This window comes from Peromyscus eremicus, chromosome 13, assembly GCF_949786415.1.
Source record: "Peromyscus eremicus chromosome 13, PerEre_H2_v1, whole genome shotgun sequence".
Lineage (NCBI taxonomy): Eukaryota > Metazoa > Chordata > Mammalia > Rodentia > Cricetidae > Peromyscus > Peromyscus eremicus.
Window position 1 is genome coordinate 31528508 of NC_081429.1, and position 19862 is coordinate 31548369.

At 39.4% G+C, this 19862-nt stretch overlaps 1 protein-coding gene across 1 annotated transcript; it reads left to right on the plus strand.

Annotated features, from left to right (window-relative positions):
* The first annotated feature begins 4604 nt into the window (after nt 1-4604).
* Nucleotides 4605-19120, plus strand: Ccdc195 (coiled-coil domain containing 195). The gene is made up of 3 exons (XM_059278784.1): nt 4605-4836; nt 12617-12842; nt 18988-19120. The coding sequence occupies exons 1-3, from the start codon at nt 4605-4607 to the stop codon at nt 19118-19120; spliced, it is 591 nt and encodes a 196-aa protein (XP_059134767.1).
* Nucleotides 19121-19862: the final 742 nt, after the last annotated feature.

A 19862-nucleotide genomic window follows, 5' to 3' on the forward strand; every position in this document is an offset into this window, starting at 1 on the left:
TACATACATACATACATACATAGATGCATAGATACATAGATGCATAGATACATAGATACATAGACAAATAGATAGACAGATAACAGATCAGTAGAATCTGCATGTCCAGTGTTTGTAGAGTAAGATGTAAGCACTCAGCTACTGTTGCAGCACCATGCTCATCTGCCTGCTGCCATATTCCCCACCATGATGGTCACAGACTCTCACCCTCTGAAACTGTAAGCCCCAAATAAATCTTTTCTTCTGTAAATTGTCCTGATAATAGTGTCATTTCACTACAAGAAAAAGTAAATAGGACAGGTGCCATACATGTATGCACAAAAACCATACAAAATCATATCACACAGAGATAAGAATGATTTTCCTTTGGATATTTCTTTTCAATCTTTTTTACAAAGTTTAGGTTTTAGTCTACATACCATTGGGTACTACATTTTTCATTCAGCATTTTGTAGTCCAGAATACTGTTTTGTTGTATAGCCACATTTTAATTATTTATTATCATTGTTTGAACATTTAGATTATATCCAAGGCCTTGTTATTGATTTGTAGTGCATCCAAACATTTTAGATGGAATTTAATACTTTACAGTTAAGAACTTGTGTACAGCCGGGCGGTGGTGGCGCACGCCTTTAATCCCAGCACTCGGGAGGCAGAGCCAGGCGGATCTCTGTGAGTTCGAGGCCAGCCTGGGCTACCAAGTGAGTTCCAGGAAAAGGCGCAAAGCTACACAGAGAAACCCTGTCTCGGAAAAAAAAAAAAAAAAAAAAAAAAAAGAACTTGTGTACATGTGTGTGCATGTGCTATACATACTTGTGTGTTGTGCAACTGTGTCTTTATGCTTCCACAGTATACACTTTACTGACTGAACCAACTCCCTATTCCTAGTAAAACTTCTTTAAATGCTTGATATTTATTGCTAAATTGTTCATTTAAAAAAAAAACACTATAACTATCAAGTCTGTGGAGGGTTCTTTATTTTATTTTCCAAAATTTTTACTAACTTCTTAGGCCCCTCCAAAGATAAGTATTTCATTACTTTAATATCCCAAATTACCCAGAAGTCTGGACTTCTTCCACATTTCTCCTCATGTATTTTTTCTCAGAATTGTTTTTAACTTTATCTTGACTGTGAACTCATGAATATTACTGTATCGTCATCATAGTTTTGTATTGTGTTGACAATCTAACTAGATAAGTCTCTGGAAAAAAAAGGCTTCACTAGCAGACGCTGCATAATGATTGTCTCCAGATGACCCTTAGAATGATTTTGTCAGTTTTTCAAGTCCCATTGGGATTTTGGTTGGGCTCTCATGAAATGTATGAATTATTTAAAATCTACAGTCTTCTTGCCAGGAACAGATTCCATTTTCTTAGGTTCTTTCGTATGCCTCTGTAAAATGCTAGCGTTTTCTTCATTGCACAAACATCAAACACTATAAAGAAAATCCTTTTGTGTTTTACATGTGAAGAACTCTTGTCACTGGGATACTTTTCAATTGTTTTTTCTACACAGCTATTGGTAGTACTTAGGAAAATTACTGACTTTTTAAGTATTTATTCTGGCAGAATAAAATTTTGGATTCATTTTTTACCTTTTTGTAGAAATATAATCAAATTGTCTATGACTATAACTCTCTTGTAATTTCCAATAGTTATACATTATTTTGTGTCCTATGTTGCTGCTGAAAACAAGCGAAATATAATTTCAATACTGGATATAATTTTACTACTCACTTGTGTAGAATATTTTCTAGAATATTATTTCCTATAATACAATACAGGTTCTTGTGGTAGTATTGTGTTCTCCAAAATATTGTGCACCCTAATAAACTTATCTGGGGTCAGAGAACAGAACAGCCACTAGATATAGAGGCCAGAAAATAGTGGCACACATGCTTTAATCCCAGCATTCCAGAGGCAGAGATCCGTCTGGATCTCTGTGAGTTCAAGGCCACACTGGAAACAGCCAGGCATGGTAACAAGAGCCTTTAATCCTAGGAAGTGATGACAGAAAGCAGAAAGGTATATAAGGCGTGAGGACCAGGAACTAGGGCTGGTTAAGCTTTCAGGCTTTCAAGAAGCAGTTCACCTGAGATCCATTTGAATAAGGACACAAAGACTTCCAGTCTGAGGAAACAAGATCAGCTGAGGAATTGCTAGGTGAGGAAGCTGTGGCTTGTTCTGCTTCTCTGATCTTCCAGCGTTGACCCCAGTACCTGGCTCCAGGTTTGTTTTTATTAAAGACTCTTTAAGATTCACGCTACAGGTTCTATGATAGATGCCTTCAGAAGAATGTCTTTATAGCTGGATAGCCTAGTTCAAGAGGCCTATTGATACATAGTGTGTTTAAAAAGAGTGTCTACAATGCACTTAATACCCTTGAAACCACATTAGACAATAAACAGCTGAAGAAATAGGCAATGTTGGTTCTGGAGAATAGAGACTCATGAAACCTGCTGGAGCGGTAGTACTCAACCTTCCTAACGCTGTGACCCCTTGGTACAGTTCCTCTTGTTGTGCTGACCCCCAATCGTAAAATTAGTTTTGTTGCTACTTCACAATTGTAATTTTGCTACTATTATGAATCGTAATTTAAGTATGTGTGTTTTCTGATGTTCTTAGGCGACCCCTGTGAAAAGGTCATTTGACCCCCCAAAAAGGCCAAGACCCACAGTTTGAGAACCACTGTACTAGAGCAAGAATTTCATCAAAACAAAGGTGAGATGTGTTACCAACTGCTTCCAAAAAGACTGTCTGAAAACAAGCACATAAAGGGTAGCTAAAAAGCAAGATACAGCTAGAGCTGTAGCTCAGCTGGTAGACTATTTGCTTAGCATCCATGATGTCCTGTGTTTGATCCCTAGAACTCTTAAAGCCAAGTGTGGTAGTGTAATCCCAGTATGTAGAGGCAGGGAAATCAGGAGTTCAAGGTCACCCTCAGCTACATATAAAGTCTGAGTCCAAACTAGGCTAGTGACATACAGCCTCCATACCAAAAAACAAGTAACAAAAAAAGTACTCTCTTAAAATACAAGTACTCAAAGATGGGGTACATTACAGACAAACTGTGAAACAGATCTGAACATCCAGTGGTGGTTAGACTAGGCCACCATTCGAATCCCATTTTACTTTATGGTCATTTCCATTATCCACTTGTGTACTCTCTAGAGAGCCTCATACATAAGTGTTTGCTAAAATTCATTCACATTAAAATAGAAAAAAAAAGTGTCAGGACAGCCTACTTGTTTTCATAGACTAAGTTTTGAATAAACATATCCTAAAATTTGAACATACAAAAGGATGTATTGGTTGGGACTGTATCTAGTTAGTAGAGTGCTTGCCAACCATTCACAAGGTCCTGGGTTCAATCCCCAGTACTGGTAATACATAAATGAATAGTATTCAAAGGTAAATTTGTTTAGTAAAAAAGAGCAATAAAGCTCGGTTCATTCATCCCTAGCTAGAGCATTGGGTCAGTCAACAAATGTCTATTAGGATGGACAGAAAGTGTCAACATACAGAGGAAGAAGAAAACAGTGTTCTAATCAATTTTAACTCAGTTGAGAAGCTTATTTATGTTCATTGAATTTCTAAATATTGCCATTAGAGACTATGCTATTTAGGACTGTACTTTTCATTCCCAACAAAGAAACCTGTTGAGAAAATGGGTAATGAAAGCTGTAGCTGCCTTATGCCTTTCCCATTCAAAATTAATGCTCACTCGGGATCTTCTCACGTTCCAAAATCTCCCTGGAAAACCTTTGCCAAGAAAACATCCTAAAAGCCAATAACAGCACAAATGTATCTGTATGGACAGAAACCTGCCTATCTTGAGGAAGCTATACACAATTACCATTAACACATGTCAATGATATTCCTATAGTTAGTTCATATGTCACCCTGTGGTTAACATCAGCTTTTCCTAACCAACATGTGTCAAATTTAGTAATTTGTCCCAAAATGCAGATCTACAGTGTATTTTACAAAGCAAAGAATTGGCCGGGCTGTGGTGGCGCATGCCTTTAATCCCAGCACTCAGGAGGCAGAGCCAGGTGGATCTCTGTGAGTTCAAGGCCATCCTGGTCTACAGAGTGAGATCCAGGACAGGCAACAAAACTACACAGAGAAACCCTGCCTCAGAAAACAAAAACAAAAACAAAGCAAAGAATTGTTCGTGTGACAATTTTGATGTACTTGCAGCAGCTGGTGATCATGTGACCATTTGATCCTGAATGTGGCAACAGAAAAGACTGAATGGCAATCATGATGGTAAATTAATGATGGAAACAAGAAACTGTTCTTTACTGGGAATTTTTTTAAATATTCCATTATCTCAGACACAAACAGCATTCTATGTCTGTTGATTGATATGAAATGAAGAATAGAAAAGTACTGTTCTGGAAAACAAAACCCAGGATGAATAAGTCATGAAGATCCTTTACCTCCTTGGACAATCTTACCCAGGTGCTGAAAGATGGTACAGGGAGGCATGAGCTCCATTGTTCAAGTGGCATATATTGTTTATGGGCAGGATGACCCTGTCCCACTGAGTAGATTATGTATCTGGCTCATGAGAAAAGGTTGGTCTGGGAGAGGAAGTAATGGAAGCTAGCATCCAACTCCTGCAGGTTATCCAAGAAATGCGGGCAGAAATCAACAGACTACAGAAAGAGAACCATGCCCTCCGTGTGAAGCTGACTTCCAATAGTCAGACGGCCTCTGGATCAGAGAGAGAATCAGAAGACGAAAGGGAAGAAGCAGCGTGTGGGCAATCTCTGGGGGCCCTTCCTGGTGGTATTCCCACTGGGTCTACACCAGCTGTGCAGGAACAAGGTACCGGAGCATATGTGGTGCTTATAGCTACGCTTACCTTTTCAAGTATCTCCCAAATGACGGATTTGTTGGGCTGCTACAATAAATTCATCATTTGATACTTGCAGTGATGGGTTTCAGCCTCTTCCTCCTAGTAGATGAACTTTGAATCCCTAGTCAAATTTTCCTTTAGGTTCTCCAAGCCATATATTTCAAAAACAATAAAATGATTTCTGAGTATACCAGAAAAGATAAGAACAGATGTGTAAAAATCAGTCGCATTCGGAAGTTTTTTTTTCCACCTTCACTTTAACTATATAAATTCTGCAAATGTAGAACAATGAAGGTGCATGTTGATTGGCTTGATCATTTATTAAGCTGGAATAACTTTTTAAGTGGGTTAGCTTATGGATGAAAATCAGATAAATATGGTTCTTGATGATTTGTTACTCAGCCACTTGACTCTGGGCTCCATTCTAAACCCCTTGAATCTTCTCCGCCTGGAAGTACTGTAGTGCATGCTTCTATGCTAATGGCAACTATTTGCAATGGTAAGTAGTACCTGAATGTATGCAACAAATAACAGGCACCATCTCTTCTCCTCTTTCTACAATGTGAGCATACATTATGCACAATTCAACCCAGATAGATAGATAGATAGATAGATAGATAGATAGATAGATAGATAGAGATAGGTAGATAGATAGAATATATATATGTATATATACATATATATATTCATATATTACCTCAAGATGCAAGGTCAATGTTTACCATATTTTAAAAGTCAAATATCTCATTTTTCACAGGATAGATTTAATCCCATAATTACTTAAAAGGTTGCAATCAAACAGTAAGTAACATTCTACATTTCAGTTGACAGTGATCATCTACAACAACATACTCAAGTAAAAATGATATACATAATTAACTACTCATAGCTCTTAATCAAAGATTTCAGGCAATGCCAATTAGACGTTGGCAACAGTTTGACAGTGGAACATGTCACATCTGCTGGTTGATCTTACTAGAGATGTCTCTTTCTAGTGATGAGGGAGAGCATTTCAAAGCTGCAAATACATTCCTATCCAGATCTGAGAAATTCTGTCTACTGATTATCTGAGAAAACTACAAAGGAATAGTCTATAAGGTTAGACCTCCTTATTGGAAAACAGGAAGAAAAGATATGAATATTTGTAATACATCTTTACTACAGCGTTTCTAATTCCCTACAATGGTGACCTTTTGTACTGATTAATTCTTCGTTGTCGAGATCAGTCTAGATGTTGTATGATCTTCAGCATCTCCATGCTCTCTAACTACCAGTTGCTGTAGCACCCACCTGTCCAACCTGGTTACAACCCTCAAGCTGTCTCCAGCCAGGCATAGTGGCCTATGTCAATGACCCCAGTATATGAGAAGCTGAAGCAGGAGAATCCTGAGTTTGCAGCTAGCAACACAGTGAGTTCAAGGTGAGGCTGGAAGAGAGTGAGAATCTGTCTCAAACAACAACAACAAAATGTCTCTGAGCATTGTCAAATGCTAGCTGATGGATAGCTCCGTCCCTTGCCATCACAAGCCACTGACTGGGCTCTAAAGGTAAATAGTATTGCCTCAAGTCTCTTTTCTATATTGTTCATCAAAATAACAAAGCAACTAGAGTCTTTGTATCTTAGTACCTTATTCTAAGAGAAGTACTGCATCATTCAAAGCATTACCCTTTATACTCTCAGGATGTAAATATTACTGAGTTTGGAAAATGGTAGAGCATTCGTAAGATCTAAACACACAATTATTAAGAAATACATATGTATATACATATCCATACACATCATATATATACAATGTATTTATAACAATTATGAATTAATTTAATTATGAAATTAATATAACAACAATTAATGAAAAGGGGCTATAAATTTCACATATTAGTAAGGAGGGCCATATGGGAAGATTTGGAGAGAGGAAAGGGAAGGGAGACATGATGTAATTATATCATAACCTTAAAAAAACAAAAGAAATAATTTTAAATGATATGTGTCTTTTATGTCCTATGCTTTTGCAAGAATAAGTGACTGAACTAGGAAAAATGTGACTCTGAGCATGAAGATATCTGGGTTAGAGTCCTGGTTTTTGGAACAGTTGTTCAGTGTTGGGCAGGTCGTATCAAATTGCTGATCTTGGCACCTGTTGTACAGCAATATCATAGGAATTTCTAGCCTCCTAAAGGGAGGCTTATTAAGACCCAGAAAATTCCAACTTGAAATATTTCATCCCAGGCTGATTAAGACTCAGGAAGTAAATAAGTCATAAGTCTCAGGAAGTTCATGAAACTTATGAGATCTACAAGGGTCCTCTTTCCCCAAGGTTATATAAACAGTAAGGACTGTTGGGGAAAGAGGAATGTCCTATTTTACTTTCTGTTGCTTTGATAAATATCATTGTCTGTGGTGATATTGTGTTCCCCAATATATTGTGCACCCTAATAAACTTATCTGGGGTCAGAAAGCAGAACAGCCACTAGATACAGAGGCCAGAAAATGGTGGCACACACACCTTTAATCCTAGCATTCTGAAGGTAGAGATCCATGCAGATCTCTGTGAGTTCAAAGCCACACTGGAAACAGCCAGGCATGGTGACACACACCTTTAATCCCAGGAAGTGATGGCAGGAAGCAGAAAGGTATATAAGGTGTGAAAACCAGGAACTAGAGTCTGTTAAGCTTTTAGAGTTTTGAGCAGCAGTTCAGCTGAGATCCACTTGGATGAGGACACAGAGGCTTCCAGTCTGTGGAAATGAGATCAGCTGAGGAATTGGCGAGGTGAGGTTAGCTGTAGCTAGTTCTGTTTCTCTAATCTTTCAGCGTTCACCCCAAAACCTAGCTCCGGGTTTGTTTTTATTAATAAGATTACTTAAGATTCGTGCTGCAATTGTCTAAAGCAACTTGGAGAGGAAAGGGTTTATTTGGCATACACTTCCATATTACTGTCTATCATTAAGGGAAGTCAGGGCAGGAATTCAAGCAGGAACCTGGCAGCAAGAACTGAAGCGGACACTGTGGATAAATGCTGCTTATAGGCTTGCTCCCCCTGGGCTGCTCAGATACTCTCTTATACAGCCCAGGCCCACCTATTTAGGGATGGTACTATCCACTGTGGCCCGGGGTCTTCCACATCAATCAACAATTAAGAAAATGCCCATAACCAATCTGATGAAAACTGTGACTCACTGAGATTTCTCTTCCCACATATGTCTAGGTTTGTGTCAGTTGACAGCTGAGGCTGTGATCAGAGGACTATCCACCCTGTCGAGCTGCCCACTAGTCACGCTAACAGCTAATGGTTGCGGCTTTCATGAGCCATCACCAATGCTGGGGTTGGCTTTTCACTGATCCAGGTGCCTTGGGGTCAGCCAGGCTTCTCTATGTAATCCCAATGCGCTCTTTGGTTCCACAAGATGGACTTTGATAGAATTGTTTGTTTGGGGTTTGGTTTGGGTTTGGGTTCCCTATCTGGGGTGAACAAACAGTCATTCACATCTCCTCAGGAAAACTCACACACTACTCCCTCACATAACATCCATGATTATATCCTGCTCTCCAGCTGAAGGTTTTTATCAAATCTAAGTTTTCTGGTGAAATATGTACAATCTTTTAAGAATAGAATCGTGGCCGGGCGGTGGTGGCGCACACCTTTAATCCCAGCACTCGGGAGGCAGAGCCAGGCGGATCTCTGTGAGTTCCAGGCCAGCCTGGTCTACTGAGCGAGATCCAGGAAAGGCGCAAAGCTACACAGAGAAACCCTGTCTCGGAAAAAAAAAAAAAAAAAAAAAAGAATCATATCATCTACCATAGAAATAATTTGGCTCTTGTATAATAAAAATGAATAAAATTGTATCATTTTCAGGAAATGAATGGAACTAGAAATCATCCATTTAAGTGAAATAAGCCAGACTCAGAAAAACAGATACAAAGTGTTTCCTATAATATGTGGAATCTAGACCTTTAAAAAATTCATGTGATGTGAAAACAGAAGGGAGTCTGTTTAGAAAAAGGAATAGGGTCAATGGGGTGGGGGAGACAAGGGAAAGCAAGGAGCAAGTTGAATTCAATACATATGAACTTATTAGAATCTCATAATGAAACTCATTATTTTGAACACTGAGTACACAATTTTTTTTTTAAGTATCAAGACTTGAGAGACAGTTCAGTTGTAAAGTGCTTGCCTTGCAAGCCAGATGACCAGAGTTCAAGCCCCGGAATCTATGTAAACAAAAGTCTCGGGTGGTGGAGTGTATTGTAAAACCAGCACTGGAGAGACTGTGGCAGGTCTGCGGGGCTCGTTGCCCAGCAAGCCTAGCTCACCTGGTGAGTTCCGGGCAGGTAAAGGCCACTATCAGAAAGAAAAAGAAAGAAAAAAAAGAACAGAGGGAGCAAGGAAGGAAGGGAGGGAGGGAAGGAGGGAGGAAGAGAGGGAAGAGAAATAGATGGACAGCATCTGAGGGACAATACCCAAGATCATTCTTTGGCCTCCATATGTACACACACACACACACACACACACACACACACACACATATATACACAAACACACATACACATGTACATATACACACACATACAGACACACACGTACACATACATGCACACACACACACACACACACACACACACACACACACACACACAAATTGTGGAAAAAGTCAGTTACACCAGATATCTTCCAAGGCCTCTTCCAACAGTAAAATTCTTGTTTCTATGAATCTGCTAACGTATACTCGCCTCACCTGTACTATAAGGAGAGTGACAGACCTTATCTCATAGACTCTGAGAGGATTAAATAAAACAATACAACCAAGATCAATTGTGAATTTTTCAGTGATGGCCATCAAAAAACAGTAGCTATGCCAAGAAAATATTACTACTTGACTTGCCTACGAGTTTTTATTGGAGGTTTTCATGATACATTGCCAACATCATTTGAAATTCAAACTTGCAATTGGACCCTAGAAATGTATTACAAAGGAATCTTGGAGTGCATCCCATAAAAATCCCCTTATTTTACAGATAAGACTATAAAACGCAAAACATTTAAGAAAGCAACATCCCCAATATACCTTTGAAAACAGAATCTTACAAAACTACCCCTTGATAACTAGATATCATAAAACAGAAATACATGCCTTTCTTCAAGACAGGTATCCACTCCAAGGACCTGCAAACAAATCACTGGGAACCACGAGTTCTTCCGAATGCTGTGTGATAGACACAGTGATAGAAAACAAAGGAGACATTTTGTGAGTTAGAGTTAGCCTCTTCTTTGATTGCCTGAGGCCAAGAACTGAGCTACAACTCGGGGGTATACTTGTTGGCTGATAAACAATGTATATCGCATAATGAGTCTACAGAGTGCCTACTCAGAATGAATTCTCCTTGGATAAAACATGTCTGCAGAAACATCTGCATCGCATGGGTTTTGATGGATATAAAAATCTTTTTTTTTTTATGGTTTTTTCAAGATAGGGTTTCTCTGTGTAGCTTTGAAGCCTGTCCTGGAACTCGCTCTGTAGACCAGGCTGGCCTTGAACCCACAGAGATCCGCCTGCCTCTGCCTCCCAAGTGCTGGATTAAAGGCGTGCACCACCGCCGCCCGGCGGATACAAAAATCTAACCAGCACTTTCGAGAATGCCTCCTTGTCCTTTCTGCAGCCTCACATCGTGGCTACTATGAGTGTTATAATTTGCAGTGAGGAGGATGAAAGAAAAATCTCAGGGAACTCCCAGCACTGCAGGGTCCTAATTCTTTTCAATCTACTCATATCCTTTACTGGCAAGTAAACTGCATTTGGCAGTGAGCTTTGAAATTGGACTAATGATCCTGTGATGCTGTGTTGAATATTTCTTCCCTTGTGTTAAAAAAAAAAAAAAAAAAAAAAGAATACTTTGTGACCCAGGAGATGAGCAAAGAGCTTATTTGGTAATTAGTCCCATATTAAGTGTAGGTCTCAAATAAAAATAAACTCAACTTTGCTATCATCAGCATGATTTCCCCTGTGGGGTTCCCTAGGACTCGGGATGGATAGATAGTTTTCTAATTCTTTTAAACAGAAACTTTCATGTCTCTGTTTCAAAAACTGGTTGTGACACAATTACATATGGTATACACGACAGCTCTGGGAAGGACTTGAAGACAATTTATGGACAGCATTTACAGTTAATCACTTCAGATAAATTTGCACATATCTGCCCTAAACTCCTGCCTAAAAATGCATCTTCTCATCTTGTAAACTACGCAAGGCCAGGTCAGCCTCCACTTTTTGCAATGTCATAACTCTGTCTTCTTCCTGCAACGGCACGTGGCAAATTTAAATCAATAACTGTGGCTCTGGCATTCTCAAAACACAAACCCATTGCATAGCTTTTTGTGTTTTTACATTTCTGTGCTAGCTAATAACAAAGTCAGAGCAAGCAGCATAGCAGAAAGTGCCTTGAAAAATGAAAATCAACCCATGAGGTAACTGCTATCCTCATCCAAGCAGAGGTCAAATGATCAGCCTCAAGTCACAGAGTTAAGAGGGAGTCAGAGAAATCAAGACTCCCTAAAATAAAGTTCTTTGAACCACAGTTCTCAGTTTCTAAAAAAATAAAAAAATTAAAAAAAAGATTTGGTTTACTTCAAGGGAAGAAATGTATTGGCAAACAGGACAGAAATTGAACTGCAAGTCCTCGGGAACTAAAGCCATCTATCTACCATCAGGAAGAAACACTCAGTTGCCCACAGAAAGCACTTCTGCTTGCTTCCATGTTGTCTTGTTCTTAGATCTCAGTGAGCTGTCTCCTGTTGACCAAATAAAGCCAAGTCAGGCAACCACAGGCCAGGTAGGAACCACCAGCTGAATTACTGTGGCCGTCCAGGTGACCAAGGACAGTGAACGAACCCATTTTTCTGGAGTCTAGGGTGAGGAGACCTTCAAGAATTTCTATCTCTAGAAGTTCCATGACATCCCTATTTTAAGGACTTGTTTTATAATTTGTTTGTATCTGACCCTCTGTTCATTTTATATTTAAAATTCTACTTACTATCTAGCAGTATATATTTATGGAGTAAAACATGATGAATTTTATACAGTTTTACAGACATGATGCTTAATATTGTCAGTATAATTAGTATTTATATCTCATGAAACACATTTTCAGTTTTATTAACACATAATAATTGTACATGTTTATGGGGTATAGCATGATATATCTATATATATGTGTGTGTGTATATATATATATATTATGTATACTGATCAAGTTAGGGCAATTAACATTTCTGGATATTCATTATTACTTCATGTTTGAAGCATTTGGGCTCCTCACACTGTTCTAGTTAACCATAAAATTCTACAATAATCTATTATGAACTAATTCTATGTCCCTGAAGCGTTTTCTCTGACCACAAAATTAAATGACCTCATCTCCTCTTCTATATGTCTCCATCCCTTGCTTTCATCAGTTTTGTCTTCCTAGAATCTGTCATCATCTGAATTACATCATGTATTGCTTGCTTATGGTGTGTTTTCTACATAAGCCACACACTGTAAGCTCTATGTAGGCAAATTTTTCATGATGTCCACTACCCCCTCTCTTGAAAAAGTGTCCAGCATGTGGCTATGATCAGCTAACACTTGTAACACAAATCAGCAAATAGGTATCTTTTTTCAACATCAACTAAGTATGATCAACATAATTTTTCATTTGTAAGTCTTGTTAAGGGTAGAGTATTTTTCAACTTGAATTTTGTGCTTCCTGTACAGGCAATGTCATGATTGTTAGACGCTACTCCATTTCTCCATCAGCTCACACATATGCAGCAAGTGACCCCTGGAAAGCTAGAAACAGACTTCCAAACATCACTGGAACATCATCAGCACATTCTTCAACTAGAAATCAAGACAATGAAGAAAAGTCATTGGCTGCAGATGGTTATAACAGCAACAGCTCTAGCCAGAGAGCATCTTCTGATCACAGTTTTGTTTGCAGGTAATCCTCATTGTGCCTCTGGTTAATTTACAGGCACCAATTGAGGGATCATCAAGCATCCTTCTAAACAAGTCAGGAAGTATCCACTGGAGGAAACAAAACCAGGGTACAAATAATTTCCATCTCATTGATGCCCATCTGGGGAATTAAAAGAACAAATTTTAATGAGGTCAAATGGCACCTTCCAACAGATGTCTGTAATGAGCAGAAAACTTGGTCTTTATTTCTTCCTCAAGCATTAATCATACTCCGAACCAGGTACTAACACAAGACTTCACACAATAGGCCATTAGATGATGAAGAGGACACACAGGCAAACTGACCACTCAACAGTATGTCTCAGGGTGAAGAATAGCTACTTTAGGAGCTAAACACACAATTCCTTTCAGAAAGAAAGTTCCTCATGAAGGCAAACGTCTTCAAGGGATTTGGGAGAAGATTAAAAGAATAAACTGTTTAGGCATAGTCCCAAAGGTCCAAAAGCCAAAGCAAAAGTGCCCCAAAACACACACATTGATATTTAGGGAATGTCCTGACTTTTTATGAAATGTCCCCCACAGTCTTACATGTTGTACACTTGGTATCCCTGATTGTGGCACTATTTAGGGAGGCTGTGGAAACTAAAAGATGTTAACCTAGCTGGAGGAAGTGAATCACTGGGGTCAGTTCCTAGTCTCTTCCTGTAAGTTCTCTTTGATCTACCTGCTGAGATGTGAACAGCTGTCCCTTGTCATGCACCCCTGCCACCAAGATGTTCTACTCATGTAAATGTATAAACTGACGGCATCACCACTCCAAGGTATGGTTGCCGGAAAGGTTTTTATTGTAGATATGAGGGAGGGTACAGCCGGAGGTGTCTGCCAGAGTCCAGAGCAGGGGGAAAAAGTATTAGACTGAACATGGCCAGCAGACTGGACTGGGCCATAAGGGAAGAGAGAGATGGGGAGAGTGGGAGAGAAAGACCAAGAGGTGACCAAAAGAGAGGGGCAAGAGAGAGGGGACCAAGACAAGAAGACAAAAAAAAGGGTGTACAGCTGATATAGTATAAGGGAATGAGATGCTGGAGAAGAGAAGCCTATAAGTTAGAAAAATTTAGAGCAGGGGCAAGGTAAGAAGAACTGAGAAGCGCCACAGATACTTATGGGACTGAGGAAGCCTAGAGGTCAGCATGTGCTTTGCTATGCTAATAGGCACCACAGATAGCCATTTGTTCCTTCTGACAGTGATAAGGAAATGGCATCTTTGGTAGAGGGGAATAGGCACTAGAATTTGGGGGAGGGGAGTTTTCTTTGAACCTGACAGTAAAGACGTTCTCCCCACCAACACTTGACAAGAACCTATGGACGTAAACCCTCTAATAACTGTGAATCAAAATGTATCTTTCTCCCTTAGGTTGTTTCTGTCACTTGTTTGGGTTTTAGCTACAAAAAGTAAATAGTAGGAGTTGAGAGAAGCCTAAGAAGTAGAGGAAGTTAAAACAACTGACCGATAAGCTTGGGGTCTTGAGGATGAAATACAGCTAGCAGCCACTGCATGGGTAGAGTCAAGTGTAGCATGAATCTTAGAGAGTCTTATTAATAAAACCAAACCCGGGGCCAGTTATTGGGGTGAAATGCTGGATGGTCAGAGAGACAGAACAAGCCACAGCTAACCTCACCTGGCCAACTTCTCAGCTGGTCTTGTTTCCTCAGACTGGAAGCCTCTGTGTCCTCACATCCAAATGGCCCTCAGCTGAACTGCTGCTAGAAGCCTGAAAGCTTAACCAGCCAAATGCTTAACCTGCCAAATGCTTCTAGTTTCTAGTCCTCACGCCTTATATATCTTTCTGCTTTCTGCCACCACTCCCTGGGATTAAAGGCTCGCTTTCTGGGATTAAAGGTGTGTGTCACCATGCCTGGCTGTTTCCAATGTGGCCTTGAACTCACAGAGATCCAGAGGGATTTCTACCTCTGGAGTGCTAGGATTAAAGATGTGAGTGCCACCATTTTCTAGCCTTTGTATCTAGTGGCTGTTCTGTCTCTGACCCCAGATAAGTTTATTAGGGTGTACAATATTTTGGGGAACACAATACCACCACAATCAAGGGCCCCTTCAGGGCAAGAGTGTCTACTATAAAGTCTAACATGCATTAGTATGACTTCTTCCCCCAGCTCTTCCGTCTGGCCCCCAGTAAAGCTCTGACTCTGGCCATGTCTCCACACATCTGTCTTGCATGAGTCAAGTAGAAAAATAAAGAAAAGGGAGTGTGGGTTTCGTGACTAGCTTATCACAGTGAAGGGAGGGGGCACAGTATTGCTGAAAGAATACATGAGTCATCGCATTTAGTGGTGGCAGGAAATCAAATCAAGAAATAACCACACGCCTGCATGAATTCTTCTAAGTATTGGAAAGAGTGCAGACAGACTTCCCACTGGGTGTGGGATGCAGAGGCCAAGGCACTTCGATTTCAAAAGACAAAATGAAAATTGTGTGTCACTTGTACAAAGTTCCACTAGAGAACAGAAAGTTACCCTAAGTCATAAAGATGGTTGGATTTAGTCAGACAAAGGAAAGTGGAAAAGTTAGACCCCATAGAACAACAAAAGGCATAAACTTGGAGATACCACAACTTAGGGAAAAACTGTAGGAGTTGGAAAAAATGAAGGTGGACAGCCAACGGGATCCATCATGGAGGACTCTGGGGAGATGCTATGCAATACTACCTTGCCCCCTTAATTATTGAAAATCTGGTTTTGAGAAATGTCTTGAAATTTTTAAAGACACAGGTCCTCAGCGATTACAAACATCAGTGTATTCATCAATGAGAGTTTAGCAAGGGGAAGGTCTTTTGTGTCTGCCCTCCATCCTCCCTAGGGGTAAATGTCATCATGAGTTTGGTTTTGATCCTTTCTGTCTACAGTTCTCTACTTTTGCTACACTCCTATCCATCATTCAACAAATGTATCCTGAGGTATCACCTTCTGGGCAGGATTCTGGGCCCTGCTACACAGCAGGGAACAACTGTCAAAAATCCCTTTTGGAGTGTGTTTCTTCAGAAAAGATAATCGATGAACAAAAATGCATAAATTATATATTATGTTAACAACTACAGAGGGAAATGAGGCAATAAAAGGAAGTAAAGGGTTATAAGAGTGACCATTGTTAAAATGCTTGGTACTGTAGCCAAAACCAGGGAAGGGAGAAAGGGAATGAGCCCAAAGTATCTGAGAGGAGAACTCCCCAGGTGTTGAGAATAGCTGGATGCAAAAGCCCCAGTTAGGGGGATCAAAACTGCTGTGTTTCAAGAAGAGGTAACAGGATGAGCAAGCTCAAGGAAGAAGCTTAGCATAGCCAAGTACTCTCTTGCTTAATCTGCTCTTTTTTTTTTTAAGTAATTATGTAGGAAGCTCTACTGTGAAAAGGCCGAGGAGAATAGCAAAAATAAGAAGAGCAGACTTCAGACTATAAAGTCACTGTAGATATGGTTTCTAGGTGCATCTCACAGTTGGAGACAGATAAGTCTGTTAACAAAGTCAGGCATGGGATATGGAAACAGGAGGTACACATTAAACAGTTGAGTTCCTGCGACCATGTATCTTCAGAGAAGAGGAGGAAAGAAAGATGAATAGAGATGGGCTATTTTCTTTTAATAATGCAAATTAACTTATACCATATACACATATGTAGTATATACAAATACACACACATGTATGTATGTATGTATGTATAACATTCAGTGCTTTTACAAAACTAGTTGACTATTATTCACTGTAAAAAAATAATAAAAGGTAAAAGCATACAACTTGAACATTATAAAATATACTTGCAAAAATTTTTAAGTAAAATATGCTTGTACTATACAAAGTATATTTTATACTTTGGCATATACAGAAGGAAAACTGTTGATTACCTTACTACCTGAATGAATGACTACTCTCTAGATTTTGACGGCTATCTTGTATCTATATATTTTGAAATTACATAATGATTGTTAGAATATTTAATTTTTGAACTTAAGAGGACCCATGGGGCTGAGCATTACAGTACTATTAGCTTTCCCATTTCAATTTATATTGTTTCTTATGACAGTTTGGGGAACCAGCCAATGTTTACAAAGTATTGTCTTTCTGAACCAAAATGGTTTCCAGCTTCCAAGCTGCCAGCTAATAAACTCTGGAGAACAGAATCCAGTTTGAATTTAGAAGTTAGTTAAATCTGAAATATTGAGCCAAGTGTGGGGTTGCATTAAAAGAAGTGTGGGGTTGGCTTAAAAACAACATCTGGACTGGCACAAAAATCTGCTAGTGACAGACAATCACTTAATAAGAATTAATATATTTTATTATAGTCCTTTTTTGGTTTTTTTTTGTTTTTGTTTTTTGTTTGTTTTGTTTTGTTTTTCCGAGACAGGGTTTCTCAGTGTATCTTTTGGAGCCTCTCCTGGAACTCACTCTGTAGCCCAGGCTGGCCTCAAACTCACAGAGATCCACCTGGCTCTGCCTCCCGAGTGCTGGGATTAAAGGCGTGCGCCACAATCGCCTGGCTTATTATAGTCCTTTTAACTCTGTCTCTTACATACTCAGGAATTAAGTGGTAAAATGGCAGGTCATCATCCTTCTGATTTGGAAAGTTCACTTCCTTCCTAGCAGCTTTCAGGGTTTTACAAAGATAAATTGGGGACCAACTTTTTTGTAGCTGGATTTTTAATCATGTCAGACATTAAGCCTAATTTGCTTGTGATATTTTCCATTATTATACCATGAAAGTAATCCTTCTTCAGAACAATGCTTCAATCAACGTGCCTAAGAACCCAAGCTTTCCAAAATGAAAGTTAAGATTTTAATTTTACTTTGATATGGAAACTCAATCTTTTCTTTCTATGTTTAAAGGATAAGTAATTTCAGGTTGTTAATAGAATTAAGGAATTGGGTCCAGGTAGACAATGAAAAGCAAAATTAAAGATGTTGTTTTATTGAATTTACTGGTTGGAGGGCCAGCGACTTATCTCACAGGCACTTACTGCCAAACTCAATGATCTGAGTTCCATCCTCAGAACCCCCAAGCTTGAAGGAGAGCACAGAGTCCCACAGTTGTCCTCTGACCTCCACATGTGTCCCATGGCACACAAATGCATATATGTGTACACACAGACACAAATATAAACAATAAATAAATGTAATAATTTTTACTTAAATTTATTGATTGGAAAAAACAGACCTATCCTAATAAAAATAATCTGTACTTTTCCACATTGGTGTGGTTAGGAAGAGCAGCATTTGGAATGAGATGGCTAAAACCCTAGCTTTGTCACTTCCAAACAGCGTGCTCTTGGAAAGAGTTATTAATGTGTCATTTGCCACAATCTATTCTTTGGGGCAATGGGAGTCATTATAGCAGTTACCTCACAGCGTTTGTGGAATAGTTGAGTGTGTGGGTCATGAACGGGCAGCAGTGGTTTTTATTTTATTTAGAATTTTATTGATCCTAACCCATGGAAGCCCTGGTCCACCTTCTTCCCAAGGGAAGGTGCAGATGTGCTCTGAGATGCAGGCCATGAAATGCCATTCTGTGAAGCTCCACCCTTAACCACCACAAAAGCAAACAACAGTGAAGACAAGGCAATCCTTTCAAACACTGCTCTTTAGACTGAGTCTTAAGAGCAGTTTCTCCTGGGGAAGGTCAGAAGCCTACATAAAACTGGGGGGTAAAAGGAGAAGGGAGCTAAATGGAGGGATCCAGTCCCTCAAATGACACCAGCTGTTGCTCTTTTCCCTTGTCCCTTTTGTGGTTAACACACAATGGACATTCTGTGATCTCAGAGTCAAAAGAAGTAGATTGATCTGTAGTTAATATGTGCTTTCATAGTTGAATATGTCTGACATAATTAAACCACAGAATTGTGAGACTTTGCCTAAAACAGCATGATATTCAACTGATGTCTTTACGTTTTTATCAGCACTATACACAGGACTTAATTAAAAAGCCAGTTCCAATATACATTCTCACGTTGTTATTATTAAGCAACTAAGAAAATAAGTATTATGATACATTGAAATGAACTTTTAACACTGCGGGGCTGTATTCAATGACTGGAAAAACAGAAAATGTTACGTATTAAGTTTCACTAAAATGTCTTTTTTTTTTTCTCTTAATTTGTTCCATGTAGGGAGAAGACAAAGACAGTCAGTTTCCAGTTACCTAGGGATGGGTCATCAGTTCCCAAAAATTTGCATCCTTTGAAGTACTCAACAAATCAGACCACAGACCAGCTAAGCATCATTGCAGAAAAAGATGTGTGACATGAGGAGTAGATGCCCAGGAGACGGGCACAGCACGGTCTGTGTCGGTGACCTTCCTAAGGAAGAATTCTGCCCAAATGTCCAGTAAGGCACACAAACCCTCAGGATTCCGCTACTGAGTCCAGGAATAGGAATGATCGTGTTGTCTTGTTGCTGAATTTGAAGGGCAAGTGTGTGTCCAGTGTTTAGCAGGTGACACTAGAACTTGTGTGTGCTGAGTGTGCAGCACTGTGCTGTGTACCGTCTGGAAACACTACCGGGTCACTTCCCAGATGAGGTCCCAGCAAACCTAGAAAAACTATTTTGGTTCATGGCAAAAAAAAAAAAAAGAAGAAGAAGAAGAAAAAAAGAAAGTCATGGAGATCCTTACAATTCTTGCTGTATTGATAGCTCATCATTACTAGCCGATTTCTTCTGTAATGGATGCTCGTTGATTAGTAGTAGCCAGTCACTGGCATGTGAGCACAAACAAATACCCCAAAATACACTATGGACTCAGAACCACCATAGGCAAAGACACCACAGCTGCTTATGAAGAGAAAAGAAATTCAAATCATTATCACTCAAGGGTCTGAAATTCTCAGAGCACCCCAACTCCTGAGCTTTTGGTCAATAGACTCTCTCTCACTCTTGTTTATAATAACTTTATTTATAAAAACCCATGTAATTTTCAAACAAAGATTTTGTTTTAAAATTGGCAGTGTTAAAATGCAGATCCATCGGCCTTGACTCAGATCTACTG